Source organism: Anarhichas minor, unplaced genomic scaffold, assembly GCF_050575085.1.
Source record: "Anarhichas minor isolate MPS153535 unplaced genomic scaffold, ASM5057508v1 ptg000025l, whole genome shotgun sequence".
In the NCBI taxonomy this organism is placed as follows: Eukaryota; Metazoa; Chordata; class Actinopteri; order Perciformes; family Anarhichadidae; genus Anarhichas; species Anarhichas minor.
Window position 1 is genome coordinate 9,250,049 of NW_027466471.1, and position 18,599 is coordinate 9,268,647.

The window sequence follows — 18,599 nt, forward strand, 5'->3', positions numbered from 1 at the left end:
AAAGGGGAGGTGTGCGTGCAAGACTGTGTGTGTGTGTGTGTGTGTGTGTGTGTGTGTCTGTGTCTGTCTGTGTGTGTACAGCAGATGTTCTGTGCAGCATGTCAGACAGCCAGCAGTATCCTGCAGCTGATACTCTCTCTGGACAGGCTGACTGACTGACAGGTGTGTTGTGTGTGTGTGTGTGTGTGTGTTTGTGTGTGTGCGCGTGTGAATTTGTGTTGCTGTACACGTGTGTGTGTGTTTGTGTTTTCTTGTGTGTGAATAGTTGGGAGCTAGCTTTGCCTCCAGCAAATCAACATCCCCTTAAGGGAATGTGGAACCTGAGACAAAGAGCGAGGGAGACTGAGAAAGAAAGAGCAAGCCCAGGGCAAACACATTTTGCTCTCTTTCCCCTCTCCAATCTCAGCTTCTTCACTCACAGACTTTGCACATTCCCCAGTAAAATCTGTGTGAAATGTTCTGTAAGAAGAAATCAGTGCAGATGTTGATTTATCACAGTGGGGAATTAACCCATGCCAGCAGCCTTGTGTTGATCAGGGTAAGAAACTTGGGCTACGTACAGAATGCAGGCAAATCCGATTTGTTTGTCAAATCAGATCTTTGAGACAGACTGCCTGCACTGTTATTTGCAAGTGATCAGATTGAAGTTGTATGTCCAGACGGTAACAACGTTTGTTATGTCGCTACTGTATACTTCACTGTGCAGCAAGAAATGTGGTGCATATGTATATTTATGTATCAATGAGTGACGTAAAAGACACTTTGAAATCCGATTTGACATCCGGACTGAGACCCAAATGTAAAAATCCAATTGGAAAGGCATTCCAAATTAACCACCTCCAAATGTGTGTAATTTCCAGGCTTACAATACAATCTGGACATGCCAAGCAGTCTGAACACGACTGGCTCCATTATGCAACCTGTTGTTTCCAGAGTCCGAGTGTGTTTTACTGGCATGGATTCCCATGGTTATTTAAATAAACCATTAATAATGTGATTCGTAATGGAAGTATAGCCGCTCTTTCCATCCGGCCGTTTTTTAATGTTTTCTGAGGTTGCTCTGCTGCTCTGCACTTCAGCTACAAAAACTGCTCCCTTGCTGGTGAAGTTAACTGAACACACACTTCTCCCTAAGCCCACTATATCATATCACTGTCACACTGTCAGTAGCACACACGCTGTTAAAGTGTGTGATGTGTCTACAGTTTTGTAGGCTTGAGTCATTCGGGAGGTAAAGGTTCAAGACTTTAGTGCAGACTGTTGGGTTGTTAGAGGTGGCATATACAAGAGGAACTCATTAGGTCCTCACTCAGGCATACCATGATTTAAATGTGAATTTACTGCGTAGCTTTTTAGCTTAGCTCTGGGGATGGTAAGTTTGGACTGAAATACTATACCTCTATTGGCTAGAGTGCCCTGAACATTGGTACCCACATTCATGTCCCCTCAGGATGAATAAAAACTTAAGTGATGCACTGACATCTTATAACGCTTCATCATCGGGTTTGTCCAGTACTTTGGTTTTAGCCAGTATCTGCAAAAACAGATGACATTTCCAACAGACTCAGCTGTACTTGGGTAATTAGCAAATGTTAGCATGCTAACAAGCTAAACTAAGATTGGAAATATGGTAAATATCATACCATAAACATAATGCCTGCTACACATCAGCATGTTGGCATTGTTGTTAGCATTTAGCTAAAAGTACCACTGTGGCCAAGTACAGCCTCACAGAGCTGCTGGCACGGCTAGCACGGCTAGCACTAATAGTCAGTTTTGTTCAAAGCTATGTCTAAAACTGATTATTTGAAGCTACACAGCTAATGTAGGGACTCCAGGCCTATATTACCTCGTCCAATTATTCATTCATTCATTTATCTCCTTGCCCTGCTAATGGGATACAATCATAATACACTATCTCTGATTGGATGGAAAGGGACGGACCCATCTCCTCATATTATGGTTTTTCTAGCCTGAACCACGATGCTGAAGTCCAGGCAAACTCAATCAAACGGAAGAAAACTGGCTTCAGATGAATGACATTTTAGCCTTCACCTTGTATACAGAGAGGATTAATGCAAATATTGGCGTGTGTGTGTGTGTGTGTGTGTGTGTGTGTGTCTGGACATGACTGCTCCTCCGGCACTTTCAAAGACATTTGGGACTTCAGTATAAACGAAACAACCAATGAACTGTCTGACAAAAACCTTGGATGGGTTGAAAAGGTTGATTCCCAACTTGCGTGATTCACTGACACTGTCTAGACAGAGAAAATGTATCTCTTTTCAGTGCAATATTCAAAGAGTGTTAGAAGCTCAGAAAAAAAGAAGCCGAGGCTAAGTCCTATGTCTCAATGGTGTAGTGTAAATCCTTCAAACTCTACTTCAAAACCACTCACATAAGTTGACCTGCACTTTCTCTGCAAACAAAGAAGCTCATACTCCAATTAGGGCAAAACATAGATAGACAGACACATATGGGTGCAAGCAGAAATAAAATAAAGAGACAGGAGCAATGAGAGTATAATCATCTTCCTTCTCGTCAGACATATCGGACAATACCACTGGTGATACAACCCTTTTATTACACACTGGCTTCATAAAACCCAATAAGCTGCACTGTGGGCGTGTCTGTGTATACGTGTGTATGTGTGCATCTGCAAATGGATGGGCGTGCATGCATTTCTCTGTGTGCCCAGCAAGACCTATCCTGCTTCCTGGCTAAATCAAATCAGATATGGAGCCGCCCATGCCAGTGGTACTCACAAAAACAAAGAGAAACTCTAAAGTGTTCTCTTTCAGCCACCAGCTACTGGGAGAAAGAGGAGAACAGAAAGACAGCTTGCATATTCATTTGAAGATTATTTATTTATTTATTTATCCTCTGTCTTTCTGTGCTAGAGTCCCATCTCATCTCCAATGGAGGGAAAGACATAAAACATGTCAAGATCAGCAATTCCTAGAATAGGCAGTAACCCTCTCTCTGTCTCTCAAGTGGCTTTGGAGTGTGTGGTGAGGGGGAGAAAAAAGCTATATTGTGGCTACAATGTATTGAAGATATACTGTTCAGAGGATAAATGCTTCTGTGGACAAGTGGGCATGAAAGCAGGTTATTGAGCCTTCCATAATACTCCAATTGTATGAGATTGATTTCTGTTTTAGGCTGGCCAGTACCAGACCATTTTGTCCTGTGTGTGTATATATATATATATATATATATATACACACAAAATACAAACTTTTACTATTTGTCTTCATTTGCCTTCTTAGATTAGAAGACAATAACACTGAAAGCCCTTTTGCATTTTGTGCCAATTCTCCCTAAAGCTGTGTAGGAGGACCACACAACACAGTATATTGATACAAATATGAATATTTACCTCTGATTGTTTTCTCTCCCTGGGATGCGATCTCCTGATGGGTCCATGGGGGAGGGGAGCAGGTTGAGACAGGAGGCCAGGGACTGGCTTGAGTCTTCTCTGGACACTGTGCACACACCCCCAAACACACGTACGGTCATTATATGACATCGACTTTCTAATCTCAGTTGACAGCTAAAACGTGCCAAAGTACCTAACCGGACCACAACATAGGTTACCCATCAAAAATAACTGTCTACTTACATCTCCCCCCCCAAATTAAATTAGAGCTATAAAACGCCACCAATGTCACAATGTAGCTTATTAAAATTCAGTAGTGATGAGGTTTGTTTAATGACAATACTATTCGTTGTTTTAAAGAATCATAAGTCTACTTTAAATGGCACATTTGACAGAGCAGTGTGAAAGAGTCTGGAATAAAAACTGGTGATGAAGCCAAGATTTGGCATTTCTTCATGTCTTTGAAAAGGTCTCGTCGTCTCTCTCTTTCTGTCCTCGTCTGATTCCACAGGGCATGAGTCACAGTCGGATTAGAAACACAGAGCCCTGCAGCTGAACACTGTTGGCCATAAATTGCTGTGAAACTGCTTCTTTTTAATAAAGGCTTCAACAAGCCACCTGGGAGAAGTAAAAACAAGGAGTACCAATGAGAGTGTGTGGGATGGGTGTGTGTCTAGTCGTATGTGTCCGTGTATATCTTCATATGTATGTGTGCATGTATCTGGTCTGTCTGCTGGTTGTGTATACTGCCTGAATAAGTGTGTTCAGGTGTGTGGGAGTACATAAATCAGTCCCTTTATATCTGGGTGTGTGAAGAACCTTCCTCTCCCATCGCCAGCACAAAGTCGTAGTCCCTTGACTTTATGAGAACAATTCATCAAACCTTTAATTTCATGCTACAGTCTGCAAACCACGAGGTCTACTGACTGAGCATGCACACTTGTGTGTGTTAGTGTGTGTAATAATGATGGTGCCTCTTCTTGCTCTGCACCAGCCAGTGCCTTAAGAGGTGTTTTAAATCAGTGTGTGTGGTTGTGCGAGTGCAAACCCACCCTCCCTACCAAAAACGCTCCAACCTCCATAAGCACAGGAAATTCAGTTCATTAGGGCTGGAGCTTCTGTTCTCATCTTTACTCCACAGTGCTGCCGAGCCTTTTACTTTATTTGATTGCAACTGTCATATTCTGCAAGTCCACCTGGGACTTGTAGCCTAGAGTAGGTGAATATAACCTCACATTTATATATAGTTTGACTGTGTGATCTGTTAGATAAGAGTCAAAGCTATAGACGTGCTCACGCACACACGATGAGAGTCAAAGCGTGCGCATTTACAAGAGAGTAACTGTATCCCGTCTCCATATTTACTGTCAAACATGTGGTCCCTGTATCTGAGAAGCACAGAAATTAAATCACATTTCAAGCTCATGAGTCATTATATTCATACTCAGCTAAACACCAACTCTTCAAGTCGATACAGTTTGTTGTGTCTATTCTGAAGAAAACCTTTGAAATCTGAAATGTAATCAATACTAACAGTATTTGCAAGAGCTTGTAATTGTGCTAAATTACCATAATGCTCCTGCAAGGAATGATTAAATAAGAATAGTGCTTGCAAACGCAATCAATCACTTCCCATCACTACGTCTCCTCACAACAGTGAAATAGTAAATTCCCTCTTAAGAATTTGCACATGAATGTGTTGGGAAGAAGTCCCTCTTCACACATTCACTTGCGTTGTGGTTACTGCCACACTCCGTGCTGCACTGTGGCAGAACACAAGCAACAATCCTCCTCTGACAGTCACTTTTCAACCGTGAGGAATGTCAGGAGGAGTGTGACTGAAATGCCAAAACAACAAAAGGAGATAAATCGCCGTAAATGAGGCAGCTACATCAAAGTCGTGGCACATGTTGGAGGAACCAGGGAGAGTGCTGGTTTCATGTTTTAAAAGGTGATGGAGCAGAGGTGGCTTCTTGGGGGAAAAGACAAAGAGAGAGAAAAAGGGAGCAAGGGAGAGAGAAGAAAGCAAAGCGGGGGTGAAGAAAGGAAAAGTGAATGAGAGGGGGGGGGGGGATTGGTAGATAAAAGATTTTTATGTGACAGATTTCCTCCCTTGATTTGAATGGTTTCTTTCCAAGAACCAGAGGAACAGCTACACAATGATTTACAGACCCCGCATGTGACCCAGCTGTGGATAGTGTTGAATTATGCATTTGACTTTAACTTTACACCTTAGAGTATTATTGTCATTTTAAAGTAAGTACCAATACATAAATATGTAAACAGATGGTTGCTTGATACAGTTTAGTGTGGAAAGAGTGAGCGGCGGGTGTATCATCTGTAACTTCTCAGGTACGCTTCACACAGTTGCCACGAAAGTCTTCCGTGTAAAGCCGCAGATCTTATAGTGGAAAAATTCAAATTACCATGTCGATGTCGCTGATCGTCAGAGAAGTCCAGGTCTAACATGAGATCATCTTCATCCAGCTCTGATGAGCCCAGGTTGTTTAAAACATCCTGCAGAGAAAAAGATCAACACCAAAGCTCAAAATAAACAATTTAGAAATCAATCCAAACATCTGACAAAATGATAAGCAGTGATAATTATATCCATATTACGATGATCATGATGGTGAGTTGCTGTATTCCTAATCGAGATCAAATACTTTGAAATTGTTGGTCTACACAAGTCGTTATGATGAATATGTTTAATTAAAAACAAATTAAAAATAGGGCTGTGATATGACAACATTAGATAGAATCATTAAAGTGTTTTCTTCAAAGTATTCCACGTGGCTCAATTCAGAAAAAGATTCCCCAACCAGGAAAACACTACATTTGATCAACATTAGCAATAATAGCGATGCTATTTTTTATTAAGGAATGGGAAGGAAAGGGGACGACATGCAGCACCCGTTACTGTGTGTGTGTGTGTGTGTGCGTGTGTGTGAGTGTATGGACTGTGCCTTTTCTCTAATAAAATCAAACAGAGGTTTAAATAAATTCAGACGTCAGTAGCAATGATCTCAGAGATCCAGCAATATTAAGTCAAGAACACTATAAAAACCCACGTTTTACAAACTTCCCTCCAGCCTGGGTGGCCCTGAATTATTAACAGTATCCCGATTCACATTATAGTTCTGTTATAACGCTCCCATGTTCTTGGTATTAATATGAGGTTATAATGATGCCTGATGCTTCATTTGGTTCAGTTGTATTTCAAAAGTCAATGCTGCCATCTGATGGTCATGAAAAGAAAACCCACTGCAGATTACATCTCCCTCTCTCTCTCTCTCTCATATACAGTATATACTATATATATATATATATATATATATATATATAAATTATCCAATTACTCAGGACCTAAGAGTTCCATGACAATACCATGTAAAACCAGACAAATATTGGTAATAAAATGAGCACCACGTTTTATTTTTCTTAATCTCATGCAGTAAATGGAATTGACCTGAATCAGCAAATCTCAGCAGCCGGACAACCTCACAAGGCCAAAACAACTAATTATTTACTTTGAGTAGTTCTTTCAGCTGGTTTGAATATATTTTATAACCTGAAACAACCTTTGAGAGAATTATATTTTTCAGAAATGAAGTCGGGGAGGCTTACTAAAGGCTTTCAGAGCACTTAATATTGGTTAAAAGACCCCGTCTGAACTTTTTGTGCAAAAATGAAAGCAAATACCAGGAGCCAAAAAACGATTATGCGACAGTCTCATGGAGTATCAGCAGATGCAGATGCATCTGAAAATCCAATAACCAACTCTGTTCAGCTCTCATCACTGTTGTTTGGACATAAACAACCTCAGAGCCACACTCCGTATTGATCTCCTCCCGTCTGAGAACGAGAGTCTCGATGCTTCGTGACATGCCTAACTCTAGAAAAACGAATTTCCAAACAACAAAATCAATGTTCTTCAAGGCCACACCTATATGAAGCCATTGTGGTCTTTGTACTGTGTGAATGTGTAACACAATATCACTGTTTTTTTCACCCAGATGATTGGCGCAGTTACCATCGGAAAAAGACCAGGATGCTTTTCAGTGTCATGCGATTGAACAGAAGAAGTCATTTCAGACATAAAAGCTAATAGCTAAAGGTATTGGAAAAGAAATGAAGACCCATACCGTGTGATACTATTGCACACAGACTTCATTTGAAGCTAAATTACCCATTTTAATGTGCCCCTCTAACCATAGAAATGTATTAATATGATTTTACAACCCAGAGATGTCACCGTTTTACCTCGCTTATGTGATTTGAGTGAGCGTTCTCCTCGAGTTAATAGAGACAATATCAGATTCAGGTCTCGTTAACAGATGGCTCCATCTCTTAACTGCCTCGCAGAACGACATCCAAAACAGGGATAAGAGGAAGCAAGAGGTTCTTTTCCGTCCATTAAAATCCACTGGTTTCTGTTCACACTGCCGATCCGGGGCTCCGAGGTGATAATTTCATTCAGATTCATGATAAGAGAGATTTTGCTTCGCAGCCAGGTAGCATGGCTTCTAGCAATGGAAAATATACGGACTAACAAACGACTTTGATTCTGTTGAGCAGACGCTTCACTCCGAGGTGTGTTTACAACGCGCCAAAGGGAGCAAAAGGATTGAATGTCCTGTGAAATTGAAAATCTGTTGTTGAATGAAAAGAGAAACGGATTTTTACCCCCCCGACTGTCTCCCTTCCATCACCTGCATTTTACTCTAACTATCTCCTCCCATCAATAAGCACTCATCCCAGAGCAAAACAAACTCACTCAACAGGCAATGCCATTTTACAATCCCAGTGCTTATACTGTTCACTTTGTTAGCAACAGAATCCATAATTCCACTATGGCTGTACATTTCAAGATTTCTATCACATTTGCATAGTCTAAACCTTTATGAGAATATGCTGTGACTGAGGCTGTTGAGGCAGAAAATATGACTTCAGTCATGAATTAGAGTGAGATATCTACATTTCCTACTTCTGCAATATGTAGTCTGGTCATGAAAAGGATTTCTAGAAGATGAAGTACTTAATAAGGACATATTGGAAGTCTTCTGCATGTTTATGGACCTTTTTATGACATTTTGACACACAGCAGGTGTAATTAATAACATGAAATAACGGCATACTATTCGGGTGCTCCAGTTTCCCGGCCGTGGGCATTGTGCCTGCTAGAGGAATGGCTTTTAAGCAGACCTGATTTTGCTCCCAATTTATTTCTATGCAGAACAGCACAAGACGTGTTTGCCTCTTTTGCTTCACGTGGCGTTAAATTTGATTAGACTTTGACCTGCGAAATCGTCAGGCTCTACAACCAGTTAGAGAGAGGGCGTGGGATTGACTTCTCATTTTGGAAATGTTGTTTATTCATATTCTTGTTTTATAACTGCAAAGCGGAATGGTGCTGCTTGGCTGTAGTGAGTGCAGGACAGGACAGACAGAAATGAAAGTGAAGTGTTTTGATAAGAAACTGCATAATTTATAACTGTGTGGAGTGCTGTTTGTTTGCCCACTAGCCATACTCCCTCATTAATGCTTAACCCTACGCATGCCATTTCCTGAACTGCCTGCTTTTTACCACATCCTGGGTGAACTGTGGGACACACCATCATTTGTTATTTGTTACACCTGTGCTTTATCTGCAATGACTGGTCAAAATATCTTCCATGGAAATGGTCTATTGTTGTCTAGGAGGGTCACAAAAGATGGTGCGTGAAACCTGAAGCTGACGAATCTTGAGCACGAGAAGTATATTTAACTAAATAAGAGCCTTAAATCTGGAAGTCGTAAAAAAGTGAACACCAGAACAAGGTATTGGATTAAGTTATGACTGCACATTACCATCTTACAATTAAATTGAATACCCGGAACACCCGAGTGCTCCAACATAACCAAAAAGCCATTAAAAGGATTGTCTCTGAGCTCTTTAGCCACATTGCTTTGGAGGATCAGAAGTTTCAGTGAATTAAAAGAAACATTGGTTTCCACAGCAGAGGTAGTCACTTCCAATCCTCGAGGGGACGGAGTCCTGCAGACTCTTGTTCCTCTCCGATAGCTAATGAGCCCCTAATTGACTATCAGCTCCATTCTTTCCAGGCACACTTACCATTTTATTAGCCTCTACGCTGTTCAATGATTTAAAAATGAACACATTTAGGACATGACCACGGACTTACCTTGACATAATCACCATGATTTATGAAACATAACCAGTTATATAATGAGAGCGCTTACCATTGGATGCAATATTAAAAGCTATTCGTCAGTGTACGGGAGCATGCTGGTATTCCCATAGCAGAAGTGGTGTTAATATGAAGTCCATATCTTACAATAAGGGTTTTCTTTTTTTAAACTCATTTCCTGGCAGCATGATGATTATTCTTGATAAGCAATTTACTTAATTCCCATAAAATTCATTCATGATTTATACATATGATAATGATAGTGTTTTTTTACACTACAAATGGTTATGTATTAGTCTGAGATACATCTTTGGAGCTCTACTGTGTGACCAGAAACCTAACATTAGAGAAAAAGATTTGAAAATGAATTTGATTAGTTGTGTGTATAATATGTGTGGCTGCCATGATGTCTTTGGGCAAAGAGAGCATTCAACACCACTAGTATATAAACATCCTTGATTATTTTTCATTTCAAAACCCAACAGATTTGTTGTGCTCATCACACATTCTGTCTGGGAGAGGACGTGAATCGTTATCTGTTCTATGATTAATACAAGTGTCATTTATGATGTCTAGCCTTTTACAAGGCAGCAGTCAGACTGGAGGATATGAAAAACAAGAGGCAGCCTCCACTACAACGCTGTGTAGCAAGCAAGCTGCCAAAGCAACTGTTGATGAGCACGAGTAGCAGTCAAAGGAAAGTGCATTACAGTTTGAACTATTTCACCGTATCTGTCGATCAAACTACAAATAAAAGTGCGTGTTCGCAGTTCAGCTTCTGCCTGAGCTAAGGAAGAATTTCTCCAGAACTTGTAAAGTTGTTCTTTTTGTTGAAATTGGATGTAATCACCGTCAGCCTGCCAAAATATTATCACAGCTGCCGCTCACAAACTTACGAGCGACTAACAACGTATCTATGCTGGTAAAATAAATATCTTGCAGTGTCCCAAAGGGATATCCAAATAACAATAACAAGTAAACACTGGCTTTTTTTTTTTTTAGCTTCACAGATGTTATATCCGTGAATTCAACAAACTAGTTATTTGTTTTTGCAAACCGAATCTTTATTTGCTTTATTAGATTTTGTCTGGGCTGTAATGAAACAGCAACAATAAAGCATACTGTTAATATGTATCTGGCTCTGGACTGATCCACAGGCCTCAGCCACGTCGTATATATGTTACCAACTATGACCCGCGTCTTCTATCCCTGTTATTCATACCCTCACTGGTCCAAGTTGTTTATTTACTTATAATCAAGGCTGAAGACATTTTTTTTTACTGCACTGTAACTTTTATTCATGTATTTGCGACCCCTCTTATAACTTGTTTTTATTTTCTATCCTCTTGGAATTGAATGACTGCTTTAATTGCATTTTAATGTCCTTTTACGATGTGTTTCTTTTGCACTTCGGCTCAATGCTTTTGATGTTTTATGTAAATCATTTAGATTGCCCTGTTGCTGAAATGTGCTATATAAATAAACTTGCCTTGCCTTTTAAAGGAGTCTCAGGTGTGTCGGTCAAGCCTTTTGCATAAGCTCCGTAAGGGCCCTCCGCTAACCAACTAAATTGTATCAAGCTAAAAGAAAGAGGAGAAGTTGTGGTACATAATTTGAAATGCGCTTTCTGCACCACTTCGGCCCCCCCGAAGGGCCCTTCATAGGACAGAGGAAGGAAAGGAAGTGATTACTCCACATTTAGGGAAGTGTGAGCCGAGAAGAGGGTGCAGTCTGTAAAGTACGTAGCAAAGTGCTTTGTATATCCCGGCCCTTTTAATCTCTTTCTTGACACCTATAGTCCCTGGCAAAATAAATGGGATTGACTTCAACTAGCTTTCCTCTGACAGAGCTTCCTTGTGTGTGTGTTGGAAGAAAACCAACCAATACACAACAGTAGCTGTAGCCTTTCCCCAGAAACAAATGTGGATTTGCAGCATGCATCAACAAAGACGGGTGCAATGTCTGTTTGACAGCCAATGCTAAAAAAAACAAAAAAAACACAAGGCACACTGCTTAAATCCTACAGATGACTGAAGAAGTTTCTTAAAGTACTTTATCCCGACACAGTCACACTGAACTTGAGTTCAGGGCTTTTTCCTTCAATAGCTTTCAATGTTTATTGTGTGTTTTTCACATTCATGTGAAGACACATACAGTATAACTTATTTACAGATTCTTATGCTTAACTTGAGCTGTTGAATACTGTACTTGTACTGAGTGACACATTTAGACTCGAGCTGCCAGCTGGTTATGGTTTGGTCAATACAGCACTGTAGCTCCTCATTACGCGTGTGACACTTCTCACTGCGCTGCATTTAAAGAACGTCTCAAAAGGAGTTTAAGAGAAGTCAAAGGGAGTGAAAATGAAAAGCATTGTTTTTGTGGATCAAAGCTGCAAAGTACGGCCCAGTGCACTGAGCCTGGCTTTGCCCAGGGCCTGCCGGAACACTTTTGGTGCCAGAGGCATGGGCCCTGGATGAGATTAGACACGATCTCCTATCATACAGTATATTATCCGGGAGTGTGTTAGCAGCTGGTTACAATTGTGGTCAATTACAGTCGCTCTTTTCATCCCCAGGGCTCTTCCTGTAATGATGCACTGGCGGTTTTGGTAATCCAGTGCGGAAGTCACGGTTCCTGGATATGCAGAGTTTTAAGTGTGACTACAACAGCAGCCTAAATAAACTGCGAAGATGGTGGTGAAGTTGGATTTAAGTTTGTGGACATATGAAATATCTGTGTGTGTGATTTTACACAATTCCCACATCTACAGATACTCTATATAACTACCACTCTGCAGTCAGTGCATTGTTTCTGCTCCACAGCTCACCTCGCAGCACACACTATTCAGTGCCATGTGTGTAAACTGTGTAACCTCAACACCTTCACCAGGATGTAAGCTGTTACATAAACACACACACACACACACACTATACTGTATGTTTCATAACACACACCGTTGATGCTGAAGGGTGATGTAATGATAACAGAGCATGACCTGACATCTGTTATGTAAACTACAGTTATATGATGAACTTCACAGGCTCTCACAGGAGTATATTCTCGGGGCTTTCAACGAATTTATAAAATCACACACACACACACACACACACACGGCTCAAGACCTACCAGACTTCCCAGTTTGGAAGACGAGGAGTTGTTTCTGCGTTTGAGCAGACCACATCCCTCCATGCCCGGGGCATCTTTGTGGTTTCCATGGATACGAGGCCCACCGGCCCCCTCAGACGAGGAGCGAAGACGTCTTTCCATCCGCATCACCTCGTGATAGGGGCTGACGCTGCTACACAGAGAGGCTGGAGGAAAGGGATGAGTAACGAGAGGAGGCGAGTCAAACAGACAAAAGAGTCAAGGTGAAACTGTTCCAACAGTGATTCCACAAACTGAGACGTCGTCATATTTTTATTATATTTCCAACTGGTGGGAAAAAGGTTTCTTCATGAAAATGTAATGACGAAACAGCTCTTACTTATAGGGCATTTTAAATTGAGTCAAGTCTTCCCTTTCTGAAGCTCTTCGGCCATATTGCTTTTGGTAAAATGCTATTTATGCATGTTTTGTAATAAAAAAAAGTTTTGTACACCAAGCTTGATACAACTAGAGAATGAATGTGAGAGTTCAAGTGCAATACTGTTCAGTCAGACAAACAGAAGATTGCTATATTGCTCTATTCTGATCAGAGATAGATGTGAAAACAGACAGACAACGCCACGTCATCTATTTCAGCAAAAGGATCTATGACATTTGTTAAAAACAGCACTTCATGCCAACCTTTTTCTCTCTTCCTCTTTCACTCTCACACACACACACACACACACACACTGACACATGCACGCAACCACGTGTCCCCTATGTTTATGTGTTTGTCTCCTTGTCTTTGTTCTTGTGAACTCACTCTGAACAAAAATAATGGTTGTTTGCACTTTTTTGGGCTTCGCACTGAGCAAAACAAAACATTGAGAAAGCCTAATGGTCACCATGTCTCCTTGTGTGTTCAACCATTTTACTCGAGGCTGAGACAAGAAAGGAAATACAGACACGGGGGCCCACATACCAGAGGCCCGTGATGCTGTTTGCTAAAATGAATACAGTCAAATTCTGTTTTTGTGGAGTCCAACCGACAAGCTCACCCTGTTTAAAAACTGCTAATAATACTTTTATTCATATAGCGCTTTTAAAGCTTTAGCAAAAAGTTATTTCCAGATTAAAAGATTTACAGAATAATACAAAATAAACAACGCGGGTCATGAGAGCAGTTAAGTCAAGCAGCACTGAGCCCATACATAAACAGATGGAGGTGCAAATTTAAGTAAAGGAAATAACCTGTAAATAATAAATAAGATGCAAATATGAAGAGGTGATCTCGTAAAAAACAACTAATGAGCTCATTTAAAGCAGATATAAAAAGCAGGAAAAAAACAGATAAAGTGCCAAATATATGGTAAGTACAAAAATGACGAAACTAATCAAGCGCAAGCACAATTTTAATATTTAATGACAATGAAGTTGAAATAAATCATCTGGTTTTAGTGGCCTGGCTGGGCTGTGAGGGGTTAAAACGTATTTAATATAATCTGGAGCCAGACAGCGGATGGCCTTGTGGGCAGTTAACAAAATCTTAAAATGTATTAAACATAATGAGCAGCCAGCTCAGTGATGCTAAGATTGGAATGATATGATGGGACCTCCAAGATTTACTTAATAATCTGGCGGCTGAGTTCTGGATAAATTGCAACTGTGTGACCGAGTGGGAGTTTAAACGGGTAAAAATAGAGTTACAGTACTCCAGGCGTGATGATATGAAAACATGTATGATTGGTTTATGTATCTTATCTTGGAGATCTTTCTTTACGGATAAAAACAGTTCCTGTAACTTCTGGTATGCTGCTCAAAGGATAACTGGCTATCAGAAGGGTCTTTGCTCCGGACTTAACATTGTAAGGAAGGTAGTACCAAGGAAGAACTGCATCTGTACTTTATGATGTTCTGAATCCAACATCAACATTTAATTGTAGGAAGTAGGCTGGAGCAGAAATTCAGGAATGTTTAGACTGTTCAGGTAGTTTAAATGGTGTCAAAGGGATAACATGTGCAGTGAGAACAGAATAGATCACTGGGGCAGTCCACAGGGGATGCTAGCTGCTGATGGTTTAAAATCCTGGATGGAGACAAAACAATTCCTGTTTTCCAGGTAAGAGGAGCTCTTAAGTGGAAATGTTCAAGGTTTTCCAGAGCAACTCCAGTGATTCCTACCCACAGTCCAGCAGCACTACGATGGAACAATGTCCAGAATCTGCAGCAATAAGTCATTTGTCGCAAGAAAGAAAGTGTAGCTTTAAAAAAATAAAAAATAAACTTTTATCGTGTCCTTGTTCCTCCTAAAATTGCATCAAAACGACCCTCTCTGATATTTTGAAATAAATGACAACTTAGAAATTGTGTGTAAGTTTTGCATGCTGTGGGCCCTTTCAGAAGTGGCAGAAAGCCATCTTAAAGAGGTCAGGCACACATTCAGCGGAAAGGGAACTTTCTAGCAGCTGAGGTGTGATGGCGTCTATTATTTTTTTTATATTTTTGCTTAATCGCTGTATTCTGTCTGTAGATCCTGCTAACTGGAAGATAAATATTCACCAATATATCATATATAATATTCAGCTATTGTCCTGCAAGAAAGAATTGCAATATACTGCATGCGTGTCAGTGGAGGCATTTGGCAAAAAAAAAAAAAAAAGAAATCCTCAGCAATGTGTTACAGCAGCTGAAGAAGAAAGATGGAGGATTGTAACAAATCATCTTCGGTTCAGCAATAAACTGTCAGTATGACACACACACTGTTGCACTACTGTCACCCCACAACTGCCATTGATTTGTTGGACTGAAGGCATCTTTTTCAGATTGACTGTCTGAGCTATAGCTAGAAGTGAAAGATACAAGAGTTTTAAATACATTTTTCAAGCTTTATTTATTTTTCTTGTAATATTTGTAATGTTTGGAAACATCCTCAACTTTTATCAGAATTTTGATTTCACAAAGAATTTGGAAATTGGAAAAACAAGCTGAGTAAGACAAGGGTATAAGAATACTTTGATTATGATTAGCCCAGTTTGCACCACCTCCATTTACCAGTTTCCTGTGGGAATCTCCTTGAGAGGCGCAGGAATGAACTATTGGATATGCTGTTCACACGTGTTCACGTGTTCACGTGTTCAGTCATGCATAAGGAGGTAATAAAACCCATCAACAGGGAAGGAGCTGTCACTTCAACTGACTTTTTACCATTAAACTCATTTTGATAGAGATTATTATTATCTATGTTTTTGATGAAAACATAGATAATAGTGACATATTTATGAATGAACATTACCAAAACTTTAACTGGTAAACTAAATTCTGGTAAATGTAATTCAAATATTAGCAAGCAGCACGCTTGTCAAACAAGTACGGAGGCCAAGTTTGTGTGTCAAAGTTATCATGTGGGGTCATAAGTCCTTTTACTTTGTTATTGTCATATATAGTGTTCATTAACATAAAAACACGCAATTCAAATGATTAGGAAATAAATTCTTCTATTATAATAGCGAAATAAGCCGCTTAGAGCTAGAGTCAGGAAGTTAGGAAGTTAAAGATGCATAACACCAGATTAGGAGCATCTCTCAACGACACCGAATTATGGTTATTATTTTTCTTGCCCCTGTTGTTCTGCCTGTCTGTGGCTCTGCATGTAAATCTGTGACTCATCTAAGTGTTTGTGTGAGTTTCATACCTGCATGTGGTTTCCTCAAATGAGAGGACCTTGGTTCGTGGCAGCCGCAGAAACTTCCTCTCTCTTGAATAGAGCGCACGTTTCTCGCCCGTCTTTCCGATTGCTCTGGATTAGAGTGACAACCCTCGCTGCGTACCGCACCACACGCCTCGCTCTCACTCGCGGTCTCTTTGCGGACACTGGCCTTCCTCTCCTCCACCAGCTCAATCCTCTCCTCTGCTGACACCTCATCCATGGCTTCCTTTCTCTCTTCCTCTCTTTCCTTCCTCTCTTCCAGCGATTGTTCCCGCAGAGGTAGGCAGGGCACAGCTGTCTCAGGCTCTGAGAGGGAAATGGCAGTCTCATAGTCCGTGTTGTTTGCTGTGCTGGCGTCGGGGAGTAAAGGTTTCTCAGCGCTGGACTGGGCTGGAGTGAAGAAAACCTGAACAGAGGACATTTTGTTGAGAATGTGTAAAAACGGAACATGCGTCAATGGCAAATACAAGAACATTTGTGATCTCCAATGAGGCAAAACGTTGACAGAGGGAAGAACCCACTTGAGCACGCATTTAGTCGGTGGATATTTGTGTGTATATACTTATTAATGGCCTCCGAAGTGCAGAGCTGTGTCTTTGCAGTTGTTCGACGACATAAATGGTTTCTTTTCTGGAGTTCCCTCCTCTTTATCTTCTATGATCAGAACTAGACAATATTGTTTCTTCATTGAGCAAAGACCAATAACAGCACTGAAGGCTTTTCTCTGAAAACACTGGGGGGGTTTGGTTCCCCTCCTCTACCAGAACATGAAATAGAATAGTCTGTGAAGGAGCAAAAGTTGTGAGCACAAAGGTGTGAAATGTGGAGGGCAGTTCATACATGCGTGGCTTTTCTTTCTCATGCCTTAGCTCTTTCAATAAAAGGACTTTTCATGCCCCGGTGCTCAATTGTTATGCCACATTTCACACATTTCACACAGTGGTCATAAATATTCCTCCTTTATGTTTGTTTCTTTTTGTTCTTGACATTCCAAGGCCACCTGTGGTTGAATTGCCTATTCCTGAAGCACTGATGAAAAAATATTTATGAATAAATTCCTGTTTGTATGTTTACAAGCAGGAAGATGTTATTGTTCAGATCATTTAGCATTTACTTTGTCAAAATGTAAGCACACTTACCTGTGAGGTAGAGACAGCCAAGCTGAAGGTCTCTGCAGCAGGCGGGGCTTCAGGTGGAGCTGTGTCAATAGCCGGCCCAGGCCCAGAGGCAGATCCTGGGGCTAAACCACACCCGGGGCTGGGAGCTGGCAGGGCATCCGCCTCGGATGCAGAATCCTCCGTGATGGGGATGAACTCTGAAGGGGTGATGGCTGTGGTTCGGTCTTCTGATATCATAGGGGACTGCAGTGAGCTTTCACCTCCGGCACCAAGCAACTCTCCTGACCACGACCCTGGGGTGAGTCCCCCCGCCGCCGGGGCGATATTGGTGGCGCTCGGGGGTTCCAGGTTCACTTCTGGAGGTCTGTGGTGATCAGAGTTCCGGGAGAAGCGGTGGTGAGCTGAGAAAGATTTGGGCAGCAGCTGTTTCTTCCGTGACGACTGTTTAGTGTTGCTACTCCCCCCGCCGCTGTAGTCATCGAGGAACCCGGAGTCGTCACCCTCGTTGGCCCCCGAGCCGCTGATGCAGTTTATAAATACATTTCGATTATTTGTGGAGGAGGAAGAGGACACTTTCTCAAAATCCTCGGTCTGAGAGCGCGTGATCTTCTTCTGCTTGTGGCTGCCAAACCCAAATGAGTGGCGCGACTTGGGCCGTCCGCCACCTTCACTGAATCCCGCTGACGACGACGCCGCCGTTATCGTCTGCTGGTTATTCCCATTGGCATCGGTGCCCTGTGTCAGCGGGGGGGTGAGGTTTAGGTTGATGGGCTGGACACGCGGCTCGCTGTTCCGTTTAGCCGAGAAACTGAGGGACGGGGCTCGGAAAAGGCTCCGGCGTTTCCCGGTACTGCCAGAACTGGAGTTGGTGCTGGAGGGCGAAGAGGTGTGGACGCCATTGCCCTGTCCGCCCGAAGACGGAGAGGAGGGGAGAGACTCCTGCCTCTTGCTGCTGCTGCGGCGGAAGATCGGCAGGCGGGACACCAGTGTGGAACGGCGTGACCCCGACTCACCCATTTAGGAGCTGAGGCGGCAGGGTACTCTGAGGGAACACACACACAAGAAACATTTGGAACTCAAGTTTCAACATGAGATATGTTCTCTAATGCGGCAGG

The 18,599-nt window shown here is 41.6% G+C and overlaps 1 protein-coding gene across 1 annotated transcript in view; it reads right to left on the bottom strand.

Moving 5' to 3' along the window:
* Positions 1-18,599, bottom strand: part of ccser1 (coiled-coil serine-rich protein 1) — a 106,004-nt gene that overhangs the window by 82,997 nt on the left and 4,408 nt on the right. The window contains exons 3-7 of the mRNA XM_076099240.1: positions 17,506-18,526; positions 16,352-16,772; positions 12,700-12,884; positions 5,806-5,896; positions 3,380-3,485 (exon numbers count right to left, since the gene is read on the bottom strand). Of these exons, the coding sequence (XP_075955355.1) occupies positions 3,380-3,485; positions 5,806-5,896; positions 12,700-12,884; positions 16,352-16,772; positions 17,506-18,501 (1,799 nt within the window). The 5' untranslated portion in view covers positions 18,502-18,526. The remainder of the gene's footprint in view (positions 1-3,379; positions 3,486-5,805; positions 5,897-12,699; positions 12,885-16,351; positions 16,773-17,505; positions 18,527-18,599) is intronic.